This window comes from Sphaeramia orbicularis, chromosome 7 (assembly GCF_902148855.1).
Source record: "Sphaeramia orbicularis chromosome 7, fSphaOr1.1, whole genome shotgun sequence".
Taxonomy (NCBI): Eukaryota; Metazoa; Chordata; class Actinopteri; order Kurtiformes; family Apogonidae; genus Sphaeramia; species Sphaeramia orbicularis.
The window spans coordinates 52,499,816-52,525,426 of record NC_043963.1 but is presented as its reverse complement, the minus strand read 5'-3'; the positions used below and the strand labels follow the sequence as shown (position 1 = coordinate 52,525,426).

Below are 25,611 nucleotides of genomic sequence, written 5' to 3'. Positions count from 1 at the left end.
ACAGTGAAATGTTTTAATTTAATGATTTAACATGAATGACAACCTTCATGACAGATTAAAGCCTCTGCATCTTCTATGTTCAGTACTATTCCCATTGTCAACAGTCTGACAAACTTCACTAACTGGTTTGTCTGAGCGTTTGGACGAGTTCGTAGTTGTTTTTGCATCGTCATGTGGAGTAAATTGAAGGTCATGTGAACAGAGGAAGAAAATATTTATTGTAAAAAATATCTGCATTATTGCAGACGGGGTGTCATCAATCTTTTCCTGTAGGATGCCACATATTTGAATGAAAAATTAACATCTACCGCCTTTCTGTGGAAGTTTAATCACCAGAACATTTGATATATGAGACAAAAGTGTTTTTCATTTACAGGATGATTTATTCAGGCAATACAAACAATAAAAAAAAAACCTGTTATTAAGAAGCTACTGTAATTTAACAAACACACACTAGAGTGGGTAGTATGGAAGTAGGATTTGGATATGTGATTACATATTTCATAGTATTTACTGTTTCCAGTCTGCACTTGTAAGTATCCTGATTTGTGCATCATATGCTACAGCTAGGTAAGGTTTTTCCACACTCTTTTTCACAAGAATACAGAAATACTTAACAACTGCTATCACTATGGAAACCAAAGATGCTTATGTGAGTGATAGAAAAGAACAGAGGCTCTCAGCTTACTCTCATCTTTGACGCTCTGTCATCAAACTCTAACACAACTGGTGTAACAGGCCATAGTTTACCCCCAGTCTGGACTACACCAGGGGTTAAAGTAGTCTTGGCCACCTTATACCCCAGGCCAGATTATCTCTGCATGATATCAGTAGTGTTGAGTGATAAACACAAGAATAACTTCATTTTTCAACATTTTATTGGAGGTTCAGCTTTGTCAGGTAAAGTTAAGTGAGAAAGCTGACTTAAATTTGAAAACTCAAAAGGATTACTTATATCAGTACAAATATTAGACTTTCACCAAGATCAAAGATTACTACCAGACTTGTCAGAAGTGTTTACACATTAAAATAAAAGCACATTAAAAACAAAACATTATAATGCAATTGAAACATAATGTTCGATTAATTTGACTGTTCATAATATAATAAAAGTCATAAGTCATTCAAGTTCTAAGACTAGCAAGTCCTCCCTATAATACAAATGTTCAAAGTTAAAAGGAAAAAAAAAAGGTAATTCTTGTGTATATCACTCAACACTACTGATTATCATGGGGATGTAATCTGGCCTGGGAGGGGAGTTATGATAAACCAATTTAACCCCACGGTATAGTCCAGATGTGGGTATACTTTGGCCTGTAACAACAGCTAATGTTTCCTTTAGGCTTTGCTTTTGTCTGAGGTGTCAGGCTCTGTGCTCTCCCCTCCACTGCCAAACCGACGATTCAGCTCTGATGTCAACACTGAGCAGCAGGATTTCTGTGGATAAACAAGAAAGAAACACAGAGTAAAGCCTGAAATGCCTAAAAAAAAAAAAAAGGCCTGTTCAGACCTGTTGGACTGGCATTAATGTCTGAACACGTGTTCAACTCTAATGCCAAGAGTCAACACATGCAGGACACATTCAGATGTGCTCTGTAAATGTCCACATTCTCTATTTAGGAACAGATCACAAAAAACACAACACCAGATCTGAACAGGCCCCAATACTTTGAGGATATGTTTATAATATGAGAAATAAAGTCAAAATACTAAGAAAAAACTAAAATTTTAAAAACAGATGCAATTAAAAACAGTCATTGAAACATTGAAAACAGTCAACATATGTGTATAATGTGTTGCATTTAAACAAAACATTTGAAGAAAAAAGTGTCCAAATGTCAAGTTGTCCTACTATGGGAGTGAAGATGGAATATTAAAATAAAATTCAAAATATTATGAGAATGCGTAAATATTTCAAGAAACAAAATTAAATTGAAAAAATACATTACAAAAATAAATGTGTACTACTACATGAAATAATTATGAAAATAAAGTTGGATTATTTTAAGAAAATAAAATCTAAATAGTATATTACAGTCATAAAAAAGTCATGATATTAGAAAAAAGCTCAAAATATCACAATAATGTGACATTTAGAGAAGAACCACAATATTGTGAGAAGACAGTAGCGCTTGTACAATAGGATTTTTTTAAATTTTTTTTTTAACACATTGTGGAAAAAAGTCAGCGTTTCATGAGACTTAACATTAACCAACTTGTTGTCATTTGTTGTAGTGTGAACCTTGTTACTACCATACCTTGCTGTCCTTGGCTTGGATGCGGGCCTTGGATAAAAGCTCGAGCAGGGCCAGCAGGAGGCCGACAGCCAGTCCTAGTCCCAGGAGCAGGAAGAGACCCCCCAGGTCATGGGTGTGCAGGGCCCCTGAGCTGTGGACCCCCTCAGCCCCCACACAGCTGCTGGCCCACCACTTGTGCCGCAGGTGTGTCAGCGTTTCAGACTCACTCAGCTGGAGGATGGCGATGGTCAAGTTTTTAACCAGAGGTGAACCTGGTCAAGTGAAGAGAGGGTGTATATGACATCATCCCAGACTGGAAATAGTATCGATCCACAGCCATGTTCCTTATGGGAGTGATGATAGGTGTGCATCCACTTCAGTGTCACAATTGCTGGAGGGGTTGACACCTCTCTCTCTCTCTCTCTCTCTCCTCTCTCTCTCTCTCCTCTCTCTCTCTCTCTCTCTCCTCTCTCTCTCTCTCTCTCTCTCTCTCCTCTCATCTCTCTCTCTCTCTCTCTCTCTCTCTCTCTCTCTCTCTCTCTCTCTCACACACACACACACACACTATAGTGTAAAATAAATTCTGCATGGACAGGACTTTGTGTTCAACAGAACCTGGTAGTACGACTGCAAGCAATTGTATGAGTAATTTGCTGTATGAGTGTATGGGCTCCTGACTATTTTTGTCTCCAAATATGAGTGGAAATCTGCAGTATGAGCGACCTTCGTACTAGCCACCGCTCGTCAGCACTGAGCTTTTGCATTCTCTTTTATTATGTTTTTATAATTGTTATTTTCTTTCTAACTGCACTTCTGTTTTAAAAACCCTTAAAAAAATTTTTGGGTGGTTTTGGGGGGCTGGAATGATTATGTCTTTTTTATTAATATTTTAATTGCTTCTCTATTTTGTTTTCTTTTTTCTATTTATCATTTATTTCAATTTCTTTGCTCTGCTATTAGTTACTTGTAGAAACAAAAGTTTTGTTTTTCTTCTCCTCACAACAAATAAATAACAAAACACATAATAAAATAAATTGTTTTTCAATTAATTTCAATGGGGAAAATTTATTTGAGTAAATCACAAAATGAGCTCAGCCATGGAACAAATTAAATTCGTACAGTGTGGTTGTATTGCAATTTGAAACAGTTGTAACAAAATAAGAATGCAACCCACAGTAGATGTAAAAACAAACTATTAACTGCTGAATCTCTGATTTCGATAACAAAAAGAGGTCAGATAATTTGTTAAACATTATTCTAAAAATTTAATTAAATCCTTCACAATATCATCTTAGTAGTAAATAATATAATGGCACTAATTTATATGGTGCTGATGAACAGCTAATTGTTATTGTAACATTATTTTCTGCATTATGTTCTGCATTTCATTGGGGTTTGCTTAGGGTGCATTCACACCTGGAAAGTCCTTTGGTCTGCTTATTTGATTTGGATTGAATGCTGAATTTATTTTTTCGTTTGGGTCGGATCACATTCTCATTGCACTTTTTGCCAGTGGACCAAAATTTGTGAAGAGAAGCACGCATGTGACGAACTGCGCTGGCATTGGACAGAAAAGTTGGAGGCGGTGTGAATCAGAGACGGTGGATGTTGATGAAAACAAACATGGAGGTCCTATGTGCAGTTACTGTTTTTGGAATATGTATTCTATTTTTACAGACCCAGTTTTACGAAAAATAATGTCAACTGTCAAGAACAGCTCATTTGGAGCCAGTTCCATAATATGGGCATCTGACCAAATGTCAGTGACACATTCAGTTTCCTCATTGCTCCACGTCTGTCCACAGCTCATGGCTGCCGCCGTTAGCTCTGACTACCTGTGCGGCTCAGCTACATCCAGCGGCTACGGTGGCTCATCAAGCACAAAAAGGCTCATGGTTCCTTGGTTTGTTTTGGCTTGAGGTCGGTTATATTCACACCAGAAGTGAACCAGCTCAGAATCCATCTGTAAACAGACTAAGACCACCTCTTCTAGGTGGTCTCCAAAAACCCAGTGGGAAAAGAGAGACCTCGGGGAGAACCACAGTGAAAGACAGATCCACTCCCATGGATGGACAGGCTGTAAAAGCACCAGGACTGATGGACGTCCATTTGTGGATGTAATGTAATGTAATGTAATTTAACTTTTTTCACACTAACACAAAGAGAAAAAATTGGATTATTAATCATAGGTTATAATACTTCTTATTCTACTGGTCTGGCCACTTGAGATCATATTGGGCTGAGTGTGACCCCTGAACTAAAATGAGTTTGACACTCCTGCAGTACAGGATGCACACGCCACATAATTTTGGGTAAATGCAATGTAAAGACAATACGCATTTGGAAATGCAGGTCAACATGCCATCAAACCCAGATGACTCACCCAGAGGTGCTGCGATGCTGTACGCTCTCGTAGAGATAGCTTCCTCAAATCGGATTAGTTTACAGTTACGTGCCACCGCCAAATCCAAGGACACTGCCTCACCAATGAAGGCAAAGTTTCCCTCCAAGGTGCGACGGACACCCTCCTCCATGTTGGGCACAAAGCTCTTCTTCCGCTCCATGTGCTCATAGATACGGTGATATACGGGATTTTTCGAATTCTAGGAAATAAAAGGGTGAAGAAACATGGTAGGAGCATTATTTTTTCTTTCCTTTTGGTTTAAACTAATGCTGCCTTCTCGTGCTATTAGGAAGATGATTCTTTCCACTAGTGAATTCAAAATGACAAGTGTGTTGTGTTCAAGTGCTTTTGTTGTTGTAGCAAAATTAAAAATGGCTGACACACAATTTATTGTGACCTGATATTTGGGTAAAACAGTTTTGGATGTGTCAGTTCATCTGCTACAGGATTCATTTTTTGGGGGAATTTTTTTTGACAAATTGTGTATGCTATTAATGTACTAAATCATCAACTAACAGCAGCATAATATTAATAAAAGCATTGTTTATTATTCGTGCTGAATTGCTCTCCACCATGATGAAAAGGTCAAAGGTTATTTTCATCTCAGCAGCTCATAGACCAAATTTTTTTCCCAGTTCTCCAGTGGAAAATATGACATGAGGAGGTGTTTATGTGCAATTTTCAAGTTTGTGATTTGTATTTACCATAATTCCCGTAGCACGGGAAGGCAGGATAAGCTTATGTGGATGCAATTAGGGTTCCTCTTGAGTGTACCTTAAAGAAAAACATGGTGGAGCCAGAATCCACTGTGCCATAATTGATCACATCCTGATTTGCCAGGTCTTCAAAGCTCTTGATAGAAAGGTGTTTGCTGTTGGACTGCAGCACAGAGTTAAAGTTGGCGAAGTAGCAGGCCAGCAGCAGTACAGCAAATAGCCACCAGATGGCACTGACCAGACGTCCTGACAGAGCTTTAGGGTGAGGACCAGCACCTGGGAGTAGGATAAAGTGTTCCAGTTTGACAATTACAGTGTACAACAGTGTGAAATGTTTTCATGCTCAGTTCACATTCATTGTTGATGATCACTGATATTCAGCCTATTACTGTGGATCAATATGTGGGCTGTCAACTAACAGCATGGACAAAATTTGACAGAATTCTCAGAACACTGAAAAAAATAAGGTACATTTCTGCATGTCACCATCCCATTAGTCCTGCTGTTCCCAAACTTATGGTTGGGACCCAGCATGAGTCACAGAGGTGTTTTTATTGAGTTACCAGTAAGATACATCACACTAATATGTGAATTCATATTCTGAATCTAAATAGAAGAGTGTCCACTAGGAGAGTTTATGAAAGTTTACCCCAATGGATGAGGAGGAGGAGGAGGAGAAGAAGATGATGAAGAAAACAAAGAAGAAGACGAAGAAGAAGATGAAGAAGAATTATTATTATTATGTGGAGTTTACTCCAACTCCAAAAGTTTAGGAACTTCTGCAATAGAAATATGCAAATATGATTCTTCAGGATTATTACGGTACAAAGGCCTGTCTGTTCGATATAATATTTCCTATGATACCATGCTATGGTGTTGCTTTACCGGTGTCCTGTTTGCAGTTTAAGGAGTGAAGCATGAAATTCTGGACCCTATGTATATACCATCTTGGTGGGCCCCCATGCTCACTTGATCAATATCTCTCATGCATATTTTTTTATATAATGGGAAAATGCTCAATTGCCATCATAATAAAAGTCAAATGACCAGGCTTCACTCATCTTTATTTTTGTTTGCACAAAAACAAGATCAGTACAACAAACCATTTGTTTGGCTATGTGTACAAAGGCATGTGAGTCATGTTTTGTGTAGTAGTACTGGGCACCGTTCTGATGCATGGTACTCCCTGAGAATTTTTTTCTCTAGTTCATACATTGAATTAAGTAATTAAGTAATAATTAGAAGACAGCCTTTTTTCAAGATCCAGTAGTTAAAAAAAAAACAAAAAAAGGGGGGGCGGGGGCATTAAATCTGATTCAAATGCACCAACAGTAGGTCATATAATAATTAAACTTTGCCTTGTCTATCATTCATTATGGTCTTGAAGTTGGAATATTCTCCTCTGGTTCATTTGACCAATTTTAATCCTCTGTATAGTAGATCATTTGGTGTTAATATTATAGTTTTTGAGGTCTGTTATATTCAGTTTTTTCAGGTAGCTGGACAGCATCTTCACAATCCTGAGATTAAAAGAAATCTATAGATGGGTCCGGTCCGATCAAGTGAAAGTGAACATCAACATGAAAAAGTAAATTTGCACACATCATTTATCAAGTGGGCTCATTTTTTAGCTAAAGATCTCTATTTTATGGAACTGTTATCCTTTCTAAAATACCACTGACACAGTACAGGAGAGGTTTCAAACCTTGCAATAGGCTGCATTAAATGAGCAAAAAGACATGCAAAGACTGTCTATTACTTTGAGAAATTAAAATTCCAAATGAAGAAGTTTGTGAATTCATACACTGGTCACATTTAAAAAGACTATCTGTGAACTGTTACCGAGAAATTAGTCTTTATTTGTAATTTACCTATATCAGTATGGACCAGAACAAGTTGTAAATAACACTGTTAGTTTTAAATACATTAAATAAAGCATTGTGATTATATCTGGCTTGTTGATCTAAAAAATAAGTCAGCATTTTGGGTGATGCATACAATGGTAAAGAATCATTCATGTGTTTCTATGGCAGCCTGTCCACATATTATCACATTCTCATGTCAATAAAACAGAAACTTTTCAATATTTTACTTCAAAATTTATTTTCAGCATAGCTGAACATAATATCTAAAAGGTTTTGTCCTACTTGATATCAATTTCTGTTGAGAACTGCATGTTTTGAATGTTTGCATAGAGCTTAAAATATTTATGTCCGTTTCAAGTCCACAAGTTACCAAGCAGTATTTTGACATTTTTCACCTAAAAATTTTATCTCCCCAAATTAAAGTGCTCATAAATACCTACTCAAATATGTATAATATATGCATATAAGTTACTCTGCTTACATGATGGAGACTGTTGAACATGAAATGTGTCCACATGTTACTGCTTGATCGGACCCTGGTACTAAATATGACATGATTGATCACTGTGAAAGGACTAAACTATCAAATATGAATATTTTTTTTGTGAGGTCTACAATATCTCAGTGTCAAATGATTGACAATAATAACTTACTTGATACTGATGAATGTATAATATTAATTGATCTGTGTTGTCAAAATAAAGCCTTAATGTGCTGCCTTCACTCTGAGACAACTGCTGCTGATATTAGCTCCAACTGTGTGTGTTAGTTCATCTGTGCTGCTCACCTCCTTTTCATTTCCCTTTCTTGGGTAAAGACATGTCTTTCTTCCACCTCTTGCTCTTCTGGCTGTCTGCTCACTTTGTTCTAACCCAGGTGAATTAAATGGGTGCAGGTGTGGACTATTGCACTAATGTACGATTAGCCTATCTATCTATCTATCTATCTATCTATCTATCTATCTATCTATCTATCTATCTATCTATCTATCTATCTATCTATCTATCTATCTATCTATCTATCTATCTATCTATCTATCTATCTATTCCTCTTTCTTTCTTTTATACCTCATTCTTATTCTAGGAAATGTTATTGTACTTTTAGAATGTAAGTCCCTTTTCATTTACTTGGCTGTAACCGTTCAGTCTGAGCAAACTTTTCTATATTAGTACTTCGTCATCTACATGATGCTTTATTACGTTAGTCGTTTGTCCAGGACAACAGACGGAAAATTAGCTTTTCTGCTAAATCTGGTGCATGCATCTTGTTCATTGCAACTAATGCCAATACGCACTGTCCTGTAACTAAATAAATAAATTCTAATACAAATAGACTAAACCATTCTGAACCCTTTTAAAAGGTGTGATAGGGGCCTCAGTGACCATTCATTACCAATGTTCATGCCGAGTAGGTTTACCTTGCAGGGTGAGAGCGCCAGTGATATACCAGAAGCTGTGGAACAGTGTGAAGCTGTGCTGCTCGCTGTCAGGTTCAGCCCATTCAGATGGACTGATCCTAGAAAACACACAGAGAAGTGAAGGCCAGTATTGTGACATTCCACCAGGTCCAGACATTCCTCTGTACTTACTAGCTAAAGTCATACCGATACAATAATTATGATATATGTAGTGTATCAGTACTTCATGCACACAAAATGTCACATTGAGACTGACTTCCATCTGGTTGAATCCCAAAAAACAATCTTCCTCACAATGGCCCCTTTTTCAGCCATGAATTTGGCAATATTTGTTTTTAATTAGGTATTCAGAACTCCAACTGCCCCAGTTGCATGCCCACACAGTCATTTACAGAATTGTCACAATTTGACATTAAATATTGTTTTTTCTACCATTTAATATTTTGAAAAGTTTTCCTTTTCCCATTGGTTAGATTTATAACTGTAGAAGTGTAAATACAACACACAGATCTGAAAAATAAGAGACCACTGCAAAATTATCACTTTCTCTGATTTGACCATTTATAGGTGTGTGTTTGAGTAAAATTAACATTTTTGTTTTATTCTCTAAACTTTGAAAACATTTCTCCCAAATTCCAAATAAAAAGATTGTTATTTAGAGCATGTATTTGCACAGCACAACACATGGTCAAAATAACAAAAAGATGCAGTGTTTTCAGACCAAATAATGCAAAGAAAACCAGTTCATACTGATTTCTAAACAACGCAATACTAATGTTGTAACTTTGGAAAAGTTCAGACATCAATACTTGGTGGAATAACCCTGATTTTTAATGACAACTTTCACGTCTTGGTTCTTCACCATTGCTGTTGAATGACTTTATGCAGCTCCTGGCATAGAAATTCAAGAATCTCAGCAATGTTCCATGGCTTGTGACCATCCATCTTCCTCCAGAAGTTTTCTAAGTGGGTTCAGGAGATTGGGCTGGCCATGACAGGGTCTTCATCTGGTGGTCCATCAGCCACACTTTTATTGACCTGGCTGAGGCCAGGAGCATTGTCCTGATAGAAAAAACAGTCCTCAGCGTTTGGGAACATTGTCAGAGCAGAAGTCGAGTAGTTTTCAATAGTTATTTTTGGATTCCAATTACTTTTGCGGTACTAATAGCACTGTTTTTGCCACCCAGCTAATCCTATTGTAAGAAGATATAGTGATGGCCACAGTAGTGGTTTTCATACTTCTCCTTCTTAAATAAGACATGGATCAGGTGTTTATTCAGTAGAATAAGGTGTGCTTGAGTTGGAATTCAACAGACACAGGAATGGAATGGCTGTCATACATGCAGACATGCTGATTTCACAGGAAATTGCAGTGGTATCTTAATTTTTTCCAGAGCTGTATATGGATTAATCTTAATCTGAAAAGGAACATCATCCAATTTCTGTGCTTAACATGTGACTTGAACACAACCTAAACTACATCAGTTTAGGGTTAATCTAGAACCCTTATCCTCAGCCTTTACTTTGAGATCTAAAAAAACAGGATAGTATTTGATTATTTGATTTCAGGTAATATTATTTCACATTACCTGAAGTTACCACTGTATCGTGAGGAAAATGTACAAAAAAAAGATGAACTTCCATAGTTTAGTGGATCTACCATGACTGAATGTGTGTTGTTTGATGAAGAACATTAGCCATTTTATAAAATTATTTTTTTCTTTAACATTTACACTGGTCTTAACTGTCACCGTGGTAAAATAAAAAGTGTACGATAAAATGTTAAAATGAAAAAAAAAATTTGTTTGTCTGAAAAGGATAAAAATTGCAACATATTCTACTATTCCAAAAGTTGGTGTTTCTGTAGAATAAGCCATTCAATAAGCTATGACACTGAACAGAAAAGAGATAAAAAGAAGGTTTGATTGATAAATACAATTCACTAAATTATCATCAGTATGGGTTTAGTGGCAATCGCTCAAAAACCATGGCAATAATGGAATTTGTGGAAAATATAGCAACAGCAGTAGATCAATAATTAAATGCAGTGGGTGTGTTCATTGATCTGAGTAAGGCGTTTGATACAATTGATCATGCTAAGCTGTTAAAGAAGTGTGAAACTTATGGCTTTAGGGGTACAGCAAAACAATGGTTAAAAAGTTATTTATATAATAGATATCAGTATGTAGCTATGAAAAATATTGAATCTCAGTTTGAGAATGTGATATGCAGAGTTCCACAAGACTTGGTCTTGGGACCAAAATTATTTACACTTCACATAAATGACATTTTTTCTGTATCAGACCATGCTGAAATGTACAATGTTTGCTGATGATACAAATTTATTTTTTACTGCAAAAGATATATGTGAGTTATTGCAAAAAACAGAAAAAGAATTGGTACTGATAAAGAAATGGCTTGATTATAACAAATTATCTTTAAATTTAAATAAAACAAGTCTGTGCTTTTTTCAGTTGATAGAGATGTTAAAAATGCAAAACTATATTTAAATGGTGTGGAGATGGAAAGAGTTTATGAAGCAAAATTTTTGGGTGTCATCATAGGTAGCAAACTGTGTTGGAAACCCCATATTGAGTATATTAAAAGTAAAGTGGCCAAATCTATAGGCATACTGTATAAAACAAGGGACTTACTAAACAAAAACAGCCTACACATGATATACTGTTCTTTGGTTATACCCTACTTAACAGATTGTGCAGAAATATGGGGAAATGTAGGAAAAACTATTATAGATACATTAGTAAAATTACAAAAAACAGCAATTAGAATGATTACTAAAGTAGGATATTTTGAAGCAACTAATAATTTATTTAGTCAACTTAAAACTTTAAAATCGTAGGATATTGTACATATTAAAATATTAGAGATGATTTATAACGTAAAAAATTATATTGTTCCAAATAGTATTCAAGATTTCTTTAAATTGAGACAGTAAATATAATTTAACAGGTCTTTATATATTTGAATGTATGAAAGTGAGGACAAATGTGAAATCTAGATGTATTTCGGTTGTGGGTGTGAAATTATGAAATAGACTTGATGATGAATTTAAGTTGTTCGCTTCTCTAAAAAAGTTTTAAAATGCCTTGAGTATAAGATCATTCAAGAATATCAAGTTGAGATGGTAGATATGTTTTTGTTGTTGTTGATTCTTTTGATATAATGAGAATGCTCGATGCTGTACACATTTAATTTAATGTAAGCAGGCTATCAGGCGAAAAGGAGAGGCACAAAATAAGCTTTTGTTTCTAGCCTATTCCTTTTTAGGTTTTTATGTTTATTGTAATTATTGTACTGTGTGCAATGATTAATGCACAAACCAAAAATAAACCATTCATTCATTCATTCATTCATTCAAAAATGCAGCATTAATAAAGCATTGATCTCTCCAAAGAGTAAGCCGAATCAATGTATGATGTTTTCACTTCTTTATAATTCTATAATAATGATTTAAGGACTTAACTACCTCATTAATAACACTTATAAACCAATGATAGATTCTTTATGAGGATACACTGATTGAGAGGTGGTTTCTGAGCCTGGCCACATGGGGGTGCTCTGTGCTCCTCAAACCATCTTGGTCAGTGAACCTCATGATCAGTGATATGCATCACTTGTTGGGTCCTGTACTGACCTGGCCACCAGGAAGATGCAGAGCCCCGTGAGCAGGAATGCAATGAGGATGCCCACCCATGTGTCTGTGGAGAAGGGTGCAAGCAGGCTGAAAGTGCTCTCCTCAGAGGTCAGGTTTTTGTGCAGGATGAAGCCAATTCCGGTTTGCATGAAGGGCGTGCTCATGTCCACGAAGCGCTCTCTGTCTGCAGTGCGGGTCAGCGGAGCCACAGCCAGGTCTGCCTCCTGATGGAAGATGATGCAGTGATATATTTGCACCATATAAATGAGAAAACATCACATCCAAATCAGGTGGTGGCTTCGCACATACAGTGGAACCTTGCAGCACAAATTTAATTTGTTCCTTGACCGTGCTTCTTTTGAATTTTTCTTGTTTTACAAATCAGTTTTCCCATAGAAATGAATTAAAATATAATTAATCCATTCCAGCCCCCCCCCCCCCCCCCCCAAAAAAAATTTTTTAAGGGTTTTTAAAATAGATAAACTGCAGTTAGAAAGAAAATAAGAAAATGATTATAAAAACAGATAAACTGGTTTTATTAACTTGTTTACCTTTGAGATGAGATGATCTGTGTGTGAGGAAGACGGTGGAAGAGGAGGAAGAAGATGAGGAGGAGGAGGAGGAGGAGGAGGAGGAGGAGGAGGAGGAGGAGGAGGAGGAGGAGGAGGAGGAGGGAGGTTATTTTCTGGAGGGAAGCTCTCCCAGTAAAACATCAGGTAGAAGAATTTCTGCTGTTTTTTCTCTCTCTTCTCTTAATTTGTTCTTTTTGGCCTCACTTTCTTCACTGTCCACACTTGCAGGTCATTTCATTAAAAACCTATCCAGAGAACTTTGTTTTGCTTTTTAAAATGTTGTGAAAATGCACCAGACCATTGTCATTAGGTAAAGCAGCTGCAGGACCTGAAATTAATTTGTCTGGATGATATTTTTCAACAAAATCAGAAACCTCTGTCCACTTTAACAACACCTCTTTTAATGTACTGGTAGAGATAGCCTCCTCTATTGCACTATCCTTGTTGGGGAATTTTCTAATCTCCTCTTCCATCTGAATGCTGGTGCTCCTGAACATGAAGGGACCTGCACCTGCTGGGAGGAGCATCTGCTCGTACTGCAAATTTCCACTTGTATTTCCAGACAAAAATTCTAAAGAGTCATGGGTCGTAAAGTGAGTTTCTCATACTACGGTGCACTAGTACTGCAAGGTTCTACTGTATCTCTACGATGATCACCTTGTGGAACTCAGTCCTATAAATTTAATCCATTGAGTTTTGGACTACCATATTAAACCCTTGAGTTTATGCTCTGGCTGTCACCATCTTGGCTTTTTGGAGCCAGAGGTGACCATATCTAGATAAGGGTTGAACTGGGTAAGTGCCAGGCTTATTTATTCCATTTTGTTCATTTATGTAATTTATTAAATTTTAAACATTTGGATGTGTTGTTGTTTAATGTTTTTCATGTTTTGTATCAAAACAAAAGAGTAGAAATTCATGTAAAATCATGCTGAATCTTGAAGCTCTATAAGCGACCATCCTGATAGCTCCAGGAGAACTCATGTTTGTGGTTGTCCTTACCCCTCTGACAACTTCACCCATCATGCCGTTCCAGTTTCCGTTTGTGTCCCTGGATCCATAGCGGTTGTCCTTGACCAAGTGCAGTTTGTATTTGAAGCCAAGCTTTTTGGAGAGTTCAGAGATCAGGTCGATGCAGAAGCCCTCCAGCTCTGAGCCTGCGGTCATAGTGTATGGATCTGCCTGAGGAAGCACAATGAACACCCTCATTTAATTGGCTGATACAATGGACCATATTCATAGCGGCCGTGTCCCGGCTGTGAAGCTCTAATTCTGTCATCAAAAGGACATTGTTATACTGCTGTGAGGCAGTCAAACATGGAATCTGACAAACTGTCATTATATCATTTTGTAGCCACCAATTAATGTAAAAAGCAAACAAAACAGTTACACTTACTACAAGCTTTAGATTACGTATTACATTCATTGTGCCTTTCTTCTGTGCTTAAATGCATTTCCTGTCCTATGACATAACTTCAATGTGTGTCCATGGAAAGTTAAGATGTAAATCAACAAGATGGACTGTTGGTTTATGGGAATAAGGCCACTCAGGACCATAAACTTACTGTTTTTTTCTTTCACTCAGTTCCCAGCTATATGCTTTTGTTTCCGGTCAACGCTTTCATGAAATAAAAGCCACAGATACCGACAAAACAAAAGCTGAACCACAAGGGGACAGTTTGGCAGAAAAGCTTTACTTCTACCAGGCAGCACTCAATGAGGCTGAGACCACCATCTCTATAAGAATACACATAAAACAATCATTTTCTGTGAGTGCTTAGATCAGGGGTGTCTGATCCTGGTTCTCGAGAGCTACTACCCTGCATGTTTTAGTTGTTTCCCTTTTCCAGTACACCTGACGGTTGTTATCAGGCTTCTGCAGAGCTTGATGATAGGATTACCATTTGAATCAGTGGGATACATCTAAAACATGCAGGATAGTAGCTCTCAAGGACCAGGGTCGGACACCCCTGGTTTAGATCAATGCTGGGCTGCAGTTATTTAAATTGTATGGAATGCCCAACATTTTGAATTTTATTGACCTTTTGTTCCAGACTTTTGGATTGTAATCTTGTCACCATGTTCCTAAATGTCTCATCACAATTTGAAAACAGTATTATTGCAAATAAAATTAATGGTGAAAACCAGAAAATACAACCCATCTTGTAATGAACTGAGCTAGGACTGAGATAAAATGACTGCTCCTACTTCAGCATTGTAGAATCCAGGGAGGTAGAAAAGAAAGAATACCTTTATAGTGGTGATGGATAACTCCTTGGCATCTAGAATGGAAAAACAAACACCTCAGTAAATTTTGGATTCCTGTAAGAAAGTAAGTTAAAGTAATCAAGCATGACAATCAGTACAAAGTTGAGAGGATTAGGTCTAAGCCAGCTTTTGGGCTGATGAGTGGTGTGGTTTCATGTCTACTCTGAAATCCTAATGAAGCATATTGTTGCTTTGAGTCCCCTTCATGTGTTTTTCTCTCAGCTGCAGCAGTAAATTAGCAACTGCAAGACAATGAGAGTCTTTCTGTGGGTTGTTTTTCAAGGGACCTGGAGAAAAGAGGCATAGAATGAAGGGAAAGTCTCAAGGTACAACAGGGGTGGGGGTATGGTATTTGGGCCCCTATGGTTTAGGGGATCAAAGAGCTGATGGATGTGATCCAATGGAGTTTTTCACCCCCCATCCCTTACTCCACTTCCACCATGTAATCAGAGCAGGGGATGAATCCCACACCCCTCCTCTAACATTATCCATGACACTCTGAGCTGTTTTCTTTTTGCTGTAACTGTGACTAATGGTATTCCCAGCATGTCCAGCAGGACCTAACATGCCCTGCCAGGGTTGGTCGCTGAACAGACTGGGGATCAGCGGAGGTACCAGTGGTGCAAGTTCTTCATAACTGCATGCAAGAACATAAGCAGTCCCTGCTGGTTCACATAAAGCCCATGGCATGGCATCAGCCTCCTCGGGGGGAAATGGCAGGACCCATGATCTGCGGAGATGCCTGTCATTTCACCACCCACCTGCAGAGTCATCTCCACACAGCTGATTGATTTATCACAGTTCTTTTGTGCCACAGCAAGGCTTTAGCCCCTCCACTGGCAAGAAATGGGATGCTGCCATAGTGGCTGGTACCCCCACCCCTCTGTATCTGTGCTTTGATAGGACTCCAGCCGTCCAGCAAGCGCCAATGGCCAAAGAGTCAAATGTGAGGAATGATTTGGGAGCGTGACCCCTCTTCATGGGTCAGCCAGAACGTGCTGGCAAAGCTGAAGCTTAGCTCTGCAGGCAGTTAGCTGAGGCGCAGCTGCTCTGGAGAAGGGAACGAGTGAAAATCTAATGGTCTGAAACATAAATTACTCTGACAGAGTTTGACAGAAGCATGTTCTACTCACGATGTAAGTGAAACCAAACAATTAGTAACAATATAACAGTATCATGCAAAAATGTTACATGTCTCATCAAAAGTTCAAAATATAGGATCTGTAGATGCTCATATCCTTTTTTGATACACTGATAGTTCCATTATTCTTTTTCTACATGAACATTAGCTAGTGTTGTACAAAAAAATGTACAGAAAAAGACATAAGGAGTATTGTAGCTGTTGTCACGGATAGAAGCAACAGTCATTAGCTTACTATGTGAGTTAATAACTGTCAAGTAATGACCAGCACCTAGTGCAAAACTAAACTACAATACAAATGTCTCAACTACATAAGCACAAACAAATCTCCCATTTTGAGTCATGACTTGGTAATTTTGCTTACCTCTACAGTACCCTCAAACTTACCCAAAACCGTTTGCAGATATGAATATTGATATCAGGTGATTTTCCCAACATTACAGCCAGATTAACTCAGCAGGGCAGCATGAGGCAGCAGTAAAATAAATATACATTTTTTTTTTTTTTAAATAATTTCCCAAACCACTTAGTCCTCAAGAGGGTAGCAGGATGTGGAGCCTATCTGAGCAACCATTGGGGAAAGGTGGGGTACACTTTGGACATCTCACCAGATTATAAATAAACATATAATTAAATAAAAATCACACATATTCACTTAATTTCAGTGATGGCCAATACAGTCCTCCAAGAGAAGCACAAATTAGCTAAGACCTGATGAAGGTTTAGATAGTCTATAAACAAGAGGCACAGCTTATCACTAGTAATCAGTCTTGGAAATAGCATGTTGTTCACTGTCACTGCACTTCTTCAGGTAGTAAATAGGAATATAATCCCTTACTATTCAAATTACAGTGAGATCCAACAGACTCTGTCAGCCTTATTATGTCATCTATAAAAGGAAACTGCAGAAGGAAGCAAAAATACAAAGACCTACCATCACCCAAACCTTACAGTCATCAGTAATAAACGACCTTACTTGTTGCTGACAATTAAGATGATGTGTGCTGGAAATACTAACATAACATATGCTTTTGCTAAACCCTCCCTAAACCATTGAAAAAGACCTAGACCACTGAAAAAGAAGGTACTGACTGCAAAGACTGCTGACCAAAGAGAAAACTTTCCATCAAAAGGACAAAATTGGACTTAAGCCAAAAAAAAAAAAAAAAAAAAAAAAAAAAAAAAAATCTGTACAGTCTATAAGAAAGTTGTTGAAACCAACTGTGTCAACAGTCCAAATTTGCAAAGTACCTGTGATAAACTGACCTGGCCACTCACTGGTGACCCAGGGATGTTTAAGACTCAAAATATAACATGTGAGCCCATGAACTTGGGTTGTTGGTTGTTTTGTGCAGAAGGTGGGTGGATTACTGAAGTTACCTCACTCCATTTGTAAGCCAATGACTGTCATGGCTATCAACATCCAGCCTGGAAAATAATTTCAGTTTCATGTAGAGGACTTGTTCCTTATGCTCACTCCCAAGATATTCAGTGCATCTCTTCTCAATGGACAATGTTAGTATGGAAATGGAGTTCTCTAATGTTAATAAATGACCATCTCTCTTCGTATCACAACCTCCAACAAAAACTTCAAGCCAGCCAACAAGCCTTAAAGCCATCAAACCCTGACCCTAAACTTATTTCATCTAAGTTTAGGGTTATAAGAAGTCTAGGACCATAATCCATGTATTAGACTCGGTCAAAATGTCTCTCAAGATTGTTAGATTACAAAGGTTGCTAATCCCTGTTCTAGTGTTTGTGTTTAACATGAGGCTAAAACACAACATCTGTTTTTAACTGTGGCTCACATGTAAAGGTATCTTCAAATCCTGGTACTCTTGCCTGCCTTGGTGGTTCAGAGGAAAAAAGGTAAACCAGTTTAAGCTGTTTATTTATTTGGCACTTCTTTTACAAACACATGAGTCACAAGGTAAGTGTGCCAAAAAATGTGTGTTGGAACATGTCCAATGTTATTAGTTTATTAATTACACTATGTCAGTCTGTATAAAAATATAAGTTGATCTGATTGAAATTATTCACTACAGCATTAAAGAATTGTTTACTTTTAAATGTCTGATTTTTGTAAGGGGGTTAATATTTCACAGTAAAACAAACAGATGGGTTGGTTTGTCTGGTTTCACATGCGACTGTTTGAGCTGATTCAAATAGACTGTTACAGCAGTAGAAACACATCAGAAACGAAATCCACAATCATGAGTCCAAAAGTGCTCTTGCATACTTGTGCAGTTATATGTATAAAATATTTGAGACTAACACATTTTAAACTTTTTCATGGAGCCCTAGACCTAAGCTAAAGGCTCAGGGTTTGGGTCATAACAGAAGTCATGTAAGGTCAAAATAAGTTTCTATGTTTTTAACTTGGCTGAAACATCTCAACTACATCAGAACAAACATGGCACAAATCTGACCTTAACCCTACTCTTAACCCAGTGATCTGGATGGTGTTAACAAATTACAGGTTAAATACTTCAGGGGATTAGGGGATATGCCTTTGTGTTGCAAGTGGCAAATTTTACAAGCATGCTCTGTCTTTTCTGCCATTTTTTTCACATTCCAGAGGCATGCAATGTCTAATTGTTAATTCTGTTGGTTTTTGTCCAGCCAGGCTGACACTGGACATTACAATGACAGAGGAGATTTTTGCAGGTAAAGAAAAGACAGCAGGCAGGACATAAACAGCATGATCTGCAGATAGTTTGATTTGTAGCCACATTTGTTCTGCAAATCTAGGTTAAACATTAATAGGCCCAGACGGGATAGAGTGACCCTACCTGTAGTGAATGTCGAAGCACTCAGAGCTGCCACGCACAGGACTAAAGCCATGCAGCCTGTCATGTTGCCACAAATCTAAAAATGACGGCAGTAATTATGATTACTTGTTCCAAGGAAATAAATTCTTTCAATACATTTTAGTCATGTGTGAGAAACATCAATAACAGTATGGTAATAATGCCCTTACCTCTTTAGCAGTGGGAATAAAACCTTAACTAATACAGGGACAACTCCAGAAGAATCATGGACCACGACTCCTACAAGTGGGCAATGGGAAGGCTTGTGTGGAGTGGGGGTTTATATGGGGGCGGACAGAGAGTGGGGATTGGCCCTCAAGAGATCACACTGATGGCCTTTGGTAGTTGTTTTGGCAGAATGGTCGGAGGGTGGGGTAGGTATTTCCTGCATTTCACTGTAGAAGTATTGCATCATTGACTCAGTGAGAGTATAAATGGGATTAGATTGTTTTTTAATGTCTGTAACCGGGGCTTTTTAGACTAGTGTTACTACTACTAGAGTGAAGTCTACACACCTTCTATTCACAGGTTACTCATTTTTTCCCATATTCATATAACTCAAAGATTGTTTTAATATTTCTAAAAGAAAAAAAGAAACAGAAGTGTACAGTATGTCCTTCCACCTCTGGTTACCACGCTTGTTTTTGTAAAGTTACATAACAAGGTCTCTGAAGAAAAGGGAGGTGGTTTGGGGTACTTTGGGGATAGCTGATGGGTGGGGTGGGGTTTGGATTCAGCATACAAATGGATCTGGACCAGAGGTCTCACAGATGCTGTGATAGAGATCTTATTGCAGCTACCAGAGTTTTGACTTTGACATTAAAACAGCTGTGCTGAGGTCACAATGCTGGCTTCCTGTTTTTGTTTTTTAATGAAAAGAATTTACATGGTGTGACACCCCAATATCTTAAAGATATGTGATAAATCAGTCAAACCCCTCACTGGAAAAACAACAGAAAGCAGACAATATTCTTGAATACATCAAAATCTTTTGTTATAAAGTGAATCTGGTCACATTTTGAAAATAGAATAAGAGTACCTTCACACCTGAACATGTGGTCTAATCAAATGTAGGGACCATGGGGCAGCTGGTCTTTGGTCCAACCAAAAGAGGCCAGATCAAACCAAACCAAAGTTCACATCATGCACAGTGGATGGAAAAGACTGTAATGTATGTGTGTACTGCGAGGAAATAGCTTAATGTAGACAGCATCCATAATTTTGGTGTTACCGTTTTGATTTTGGAAGAGGTGAAAGAGGGCATGACTAGAAATGTCCACAGGAAATTTGGTAATGACTGATCACAGTTTTTGGACATTAAGCTACATTTAGCTTTTTTACATTAAGCGGTTTAGGTTGTCCCCATTTTGTTCATACAGGTGGGCTGTAGCATGTCATGTCATCTTCCAGGTTTTTTTTGTCAGACTGAAGTGGCAAACCTACGAATAGTGGAACAATAGATGGAACAAAAACAAGCCAATGTCAGATGCACAGTCATTTATAAAGGGTAAACATAGATGATGACTACAGGACATCCACCGTCTCAGTGTCCAAACACAGACTTTGTGGTGTGACCAATATTTTAAGGCTCTCCCAGGGGAGTGCGAGCACATGGGGGTGGTGGGGGGGTGGTGGTAACATTATTGTGCGTTCTCGTTAATGACAACTGTTATACAGGCATAGCCAGGAATTTTTATGGGGGGGGAGGGGGGGCAACGAGGTCCAGTTATGTTGTTGGGGTGGCTCAAAACTCATGTGTACCACAGAATTACATATTGGAGCGTGTAGTGTTGCAACCCCCCCCCCCCCCCCCCCCCCCCCCCCCCCCCCCCCCCCCCCCCGAAGATGTCTAGGAGAGGGGGTTGTCACACTGCTTCAGTCTCTGAAAGTACCATGGTGACAAAAGGTTGTCAATAAAACTGGGTTTATTAATTTATAAGCTGCTTTTCTCAAACAAAGTATTTACAAAAAAACCCCAAAATAGTCAAGGTGAGTGAGGTTGGACACAAAAGATGGCACCAGAACAAACTAGGGATGCACCGACACGAGTATCGGGCATCAGCTCCAATACTCAGTGTGTGTACTCATATTTGTACTCGTAAAAGATATCCGATGCAAATGAGAAATGTAAGTACTCATACTCGTTCTGGAAAAAAGTGGTATCCGTGCATCCTAAGAACAAACCAAAGAACTCAGCAAAACCAAAGCTGACTGGTGACCCTATACTAACTGAAGGAATTGGTGGGACAAAATAAACCTTCTGACTCCTCACTAGTCCAAAAATAAAAACTACAGTGATGGCACTATTCTGACCTAATGTGTATAACAGAAAACAGTGCTAAGTGCAGTATATGAGGTACCCCATCTTACCTAAATCAAATTCAGCTCACCAAACAGTTGAAAAAAAGGCTGAACACAAAGACCAAGCTGGCTCTCACAAACAATAATAGATGAGTTTCATGTGACGTATGCGTACGTTAAGTCTTGGAGGCGGAAGTCACGCCGAGTGTTAAACGATGGACCTGCTAAACTCCAGTGTGCTGTTTATTACTTAGCTTTCACCAAGTATAAGTTAGGCATACAGACTGCTCGGTTCCATCGGTGTCAGCAGTGGTTCTGTCCTACTAACTGCTGTTTATAGTTATTACTGCGGTTAGCGTAGCTTCTCAGTATAGTTAGCCTGTGTGCCTGTTGTGCTTAGCGGCATGGAAAAAAAGAATTATCATCATGTGGTACGGTGATGAAGACCCCTTTAACCTACCAGGAGGGCTTCCCCTGGACTATCACCCTATAGAGAGAGAGTAATTGTGGATCTACCTGCTCCCTTTGCCGGCGATGGGAGCCAGAGTTTCCTCAGCTGGGTGAGGCAGTTGGAAGTGGCAGTCGGAGCTACGGCGGGCGACACCGGTGTGTTCAGCGGGGAGCTGGTGACAATACTCCCCACCCGTCTTTGCAAGTCTGCTTTTCTACTATGGGACAGCCTTCCTGATGCGGTCAAGTTAAATTATGCGGCCGTGAAAGAGAAGATGGAATCGGCTTTTGGACAGAGACCGTTTTAGAGCTAGCATATCGGCTCGTTCATGAGTCCCGAGGGAGAGCCTGGAGGTGTACGCGGCTGATGTGAGTCGGCTGGTAGCTGGTACTCCTGTTTTTGCCTCCGAGTTGCACGTGCATCACTGTTGTTAGTAAACATTGAAACTCATCTATTACCATGAGCAGCAGTCAACCAGCAGCCAGAGAGGTAGGAGTGGATTTATATAGTGTGGCAGGCCAGGATTGGACTGCTCATCTTCCAATCAGGCTGAAGAAGAGCCCTTCAAGAACAGCCTTGGGGGAGGTCCTGGAGAAAGCCACACCCACAATCCACGATGCTCCTAAGGAAAGCAGAGAGGGGAGGAGAAAACACACACACACACACACACACACACACACACACGCCCTCAGGCATGTAACAGTAGCCATTAAAAAGGTGGTCTTGAGTCATTTTTTTTAATAAAACTGAATGAACATTATGACATACTGGCTACAGCAGCTGTACTCTGCAATATCTGTGATTTTTAGCAAATAAATCCACAAACTCATCCACATATAAACACTTTGCCCTTTTGCGTTCCATGCTTAAAACCCAAGATCACTCGATCTATCCTCAGCCATTGTGGTCCTGAGATGTGTTTTAAATTAGCTTCAAGGACGAAAAGCTGCGTTCACAGGTAGCTGTGCTGACAGGAAGAGTTAATACAATTTTACAAAGTCTGAAGAATGCATGAAAGACTTCATGGTAAGGTTCAATAAATGCAGAAAGGTCGATAATGCTAGTTGGACTCTGCCTCCCATGTTTTATAACAATAACAACAACAGCAACAACAACAATAATAATAATAATAATAATAATAATAATAATAATAATAATAATAATAATAATAATAATAAAACAGTTATAAGATATCCCAACATTCCCCAAAATGTTAGGGAAACCAGACTACACACCAAACTTTACATAAAACATCTCCTAAATCACCAGATTCCTAATAAACTTTACACATTTACATACATCAATTATGAGTCATTCACATATTAATTTAGGCTTTTTTTTACATAACACTTACATATTCTTCATGTTCAACAAATACAGAAACAAATGCACTAAATACTGTATATTTCTGGCCTTTGCTTGGCTGCACTATGTCCTCCTATTGGACCACATCCTCCTAGTTGCTGTGTTTGATCTATAAACAATTATATGAACATATAGTTATTTATCCATTTATGAATATATGTATTTATTTCATACAAAAGCCAAATAAAACAGTGTCTTACCTCTGTCACCACTGGCATCAGGGAGCTAAGAAAAACATCTACTGTATATGTTGAATCCACTCTGTGTCCATAGTGTCATAATCTGAACTTGGACTGTCTAAAAGATGAAGACCAGGTGTTCTTTGTCTTGTCCCACGTCTGGTTGTCTGTCTTCTCCTGAAATGTCCACTATAAATGTCTGTTATATCTTCCTCCTGTCTGTGATTGTCGTCGTATCCCTCTGTTTTCACTAGTGATGCATGGATCGGTGGGTTACAAGGTTGGACTTGGGCCGGTCAAACAAATGTCACTTTATTTGCGGGGCAGGTCATTCATTGAGCAGAGGCACAAAAATATGTCCAGTATCATGCACAAATTCCCTATAGCAGGTTAAAATATTTAGCAATATATAGCCTATTATATTTTATATTATTTGGTGGTTAGTACTAGTGATGTGAGGATCAGTGGGTTACCAGTGGAATACCTGTGGGTCGGGTTAGGACGGGTAAAAATAGTCACTTTATTTGCGGGATGGGTTCTGAAGTTTCATCATACCTTGAATTGTCGGAGTCTGAGTCCATAATCACCTTTAAGGCTTTTGAAACTGCGGGCGTTTCCCACAGAGCCGGCACTCTCCCATTCAGAGTGAATGGTGCTGTATAGGTTGCTATGGGATACCAGCAACAGAGACTGTAAGGTGCTATGTTCATCAAGTATTGTTGGACATTGCAACTAATATTAGACAGATAATATATGGGTGATGTAGTGAGTCTGTGTGATGGTATTGTTCACCTCAGCTGTGGTGCAAAGGCTTGCTCTTAGTTGTGCAGGGGGGACCACTGGGGGAGCTAGGCTCATTCTGGGGGGGCGTAGTAGTCAATGATGAGGTGAGTGGAGCTCACTTTCTAACAGCTTTATCTACAGAGCTGTATAACCCATCCCATCCTCCATCGCATTACCTGAAGAATACCCCCCCCCACACACACACACACACACACACACAAATTCTTTTGGACGTGGGGGGCACCAGTAGGCTCATAATACCCTTAGTGGGGTGTGGTTCAAAGAAGGTTGAGAAACCCTGAATTAGAAGAAGGAAAGGGTGTGATTCCACACAAATTTAGCAAATGTTTGCTTTTTTACTTTGTTTTTTTCTTATAAATGCATAATTTCCAGTGAATTACAAACGCTTTCAAAACATATGAAAATCACAAAAGTGCATGGATATCAAACCAATAACTTTCACTAGAATCACTTCAGTACTGACTGGTTAGCCAAATGATATCAAGATTTTCATGTTTTTTTCTCATGTATTTTTTATCTTACAAGATTACGTGCCTTTGATCATACAATAAAATTTGACTGCAAGAGAAACTTTTTTCCTTACTTTATTAAGACCTTCACCCAAAATTCCAGACTTTTCAAGGTCTGGAAAACAGCATTTCAAAATTCCATTGGTTTTAAGACTTTCAAGATCTGTGCAAGCACCCTGCAGTAGAATGTTTATTTGATCTCTCCCATGTAAGACCAAGAGGAAGGACCTTAGCTCCAAAATGAAGTTAAAGAAGAAGAAGATAATGAAGTTGTGATACCACAGACAGCTGCTTGGATTGACTTTAAAAATCCCTAGATCCCATAGTCTTGCACTCATTTTCTCTCTAAAAATAATGATTCAGTAATAGTTTCCAGGACTAAATTAATCTTATCCATTATATTTTAGCTGTCTAGTAAGTGATCTGGTCCATTGTTACACTTTTCCTCCATTATTCATATCTCTGGGTAAATAGAGGATTGAATAGAGGAGGAGGAGGAACAGAGCCACATTGTGCTTTGATTAGTTGATAGGTTCCACCAACAAAACTTCAAAATGACTTTGACTTTGAGAATGGGCTTGCCTCTGCATTGAACTTCACTTCTCAGCTGTGTTATTTGGACCTTCTCTCTGAGCCTGGATTTATTAAATAGAATGTAATTTTTCCTCAACAGACAGTGCTGCAGTAGTTGCGGTTAGTAAGTTACACTAACAAAACCATCAAATGATTTTTATTACATAAATTCTGGATTAAGTTTACAGTCTTACCAAGCCAGTAAGATAGTGTTTAGCTTTAGCTCACCTTTGAACCACTGTGCTCTTGCAGTTCTGCCCCTTTTAGCCAAGTAGGGTCACTTATGGCTCCAAGAACCAACATGGTGACAGCCCAAATATGCAAAGGTACAAGAGCCCAATCAT

General features: G+C 38.5%; 1 protein-coding gene across 1 annotated transcript; it reads right to left on the bottom strand.

Moving 5' to 3' along the window:
• Window positions 1-316: 316 nt before the first annotated feature.
• On the bottom strand, window positions 317-19,394 carry LOC115423130 (glutamate receptor U1). The gene is made up of 10 exons (XM_030139876.1): window positions 19,256-19,394; window positions 19,068-19,143; window positions 15,117-15,148; window positions 13,869-14,048; window positions 12,295-12,518; window positions 8,640-8,737; window positions 5,416-5,633; window positions 4,621-4,840; window positions 2,259-2,509; window positions 317-1,437 (listed from the first exon to the last, which is right to left on the bottom strand). Exons 2-10 carry the CDS (start codon window positions 19,129-19,131, stop codon window positions 1,339-1,341), a joined length of 1,386 nt encoding a protein of 461 aa, XP_029995736.1. The 5' UTR covers window positions 19,132-19,143; window positions 19,256-19,394; the 3' UTR covers window positions 317-1,338.
• Window positions 19,395-25,611: the final 6,217 nt, after the last annotated feature.

What these genes read in the sequence shown, in the direction of transcription:
- LOC115423130 (XM_030139876.1), bottom strand. Translation starts at nt 19,131, where the DNA reads ATGACAGGCTGCATGGCTTTAGTCCTGTGCGTGGCAGCTCTGAGTGCT. An exon ending in CAGCATCGCAGCACCTCTGG is followed by an intron (nt 2,510 to 4,620) that starts GTGAGTCATCTG and finishes TCACTTGACCAG; the next exon opens with GTTCACCTCTGGTTAAAAAC. An exon ending in TCCAAGCCAAGGACAGCAAG is followed by an intron (nt 1,438 to 2,258) that starts GTATGGTAGTAA and finishes GTTTATCCACAG; the next exon opens with AAATCCTGCTGCTCAGTGTT.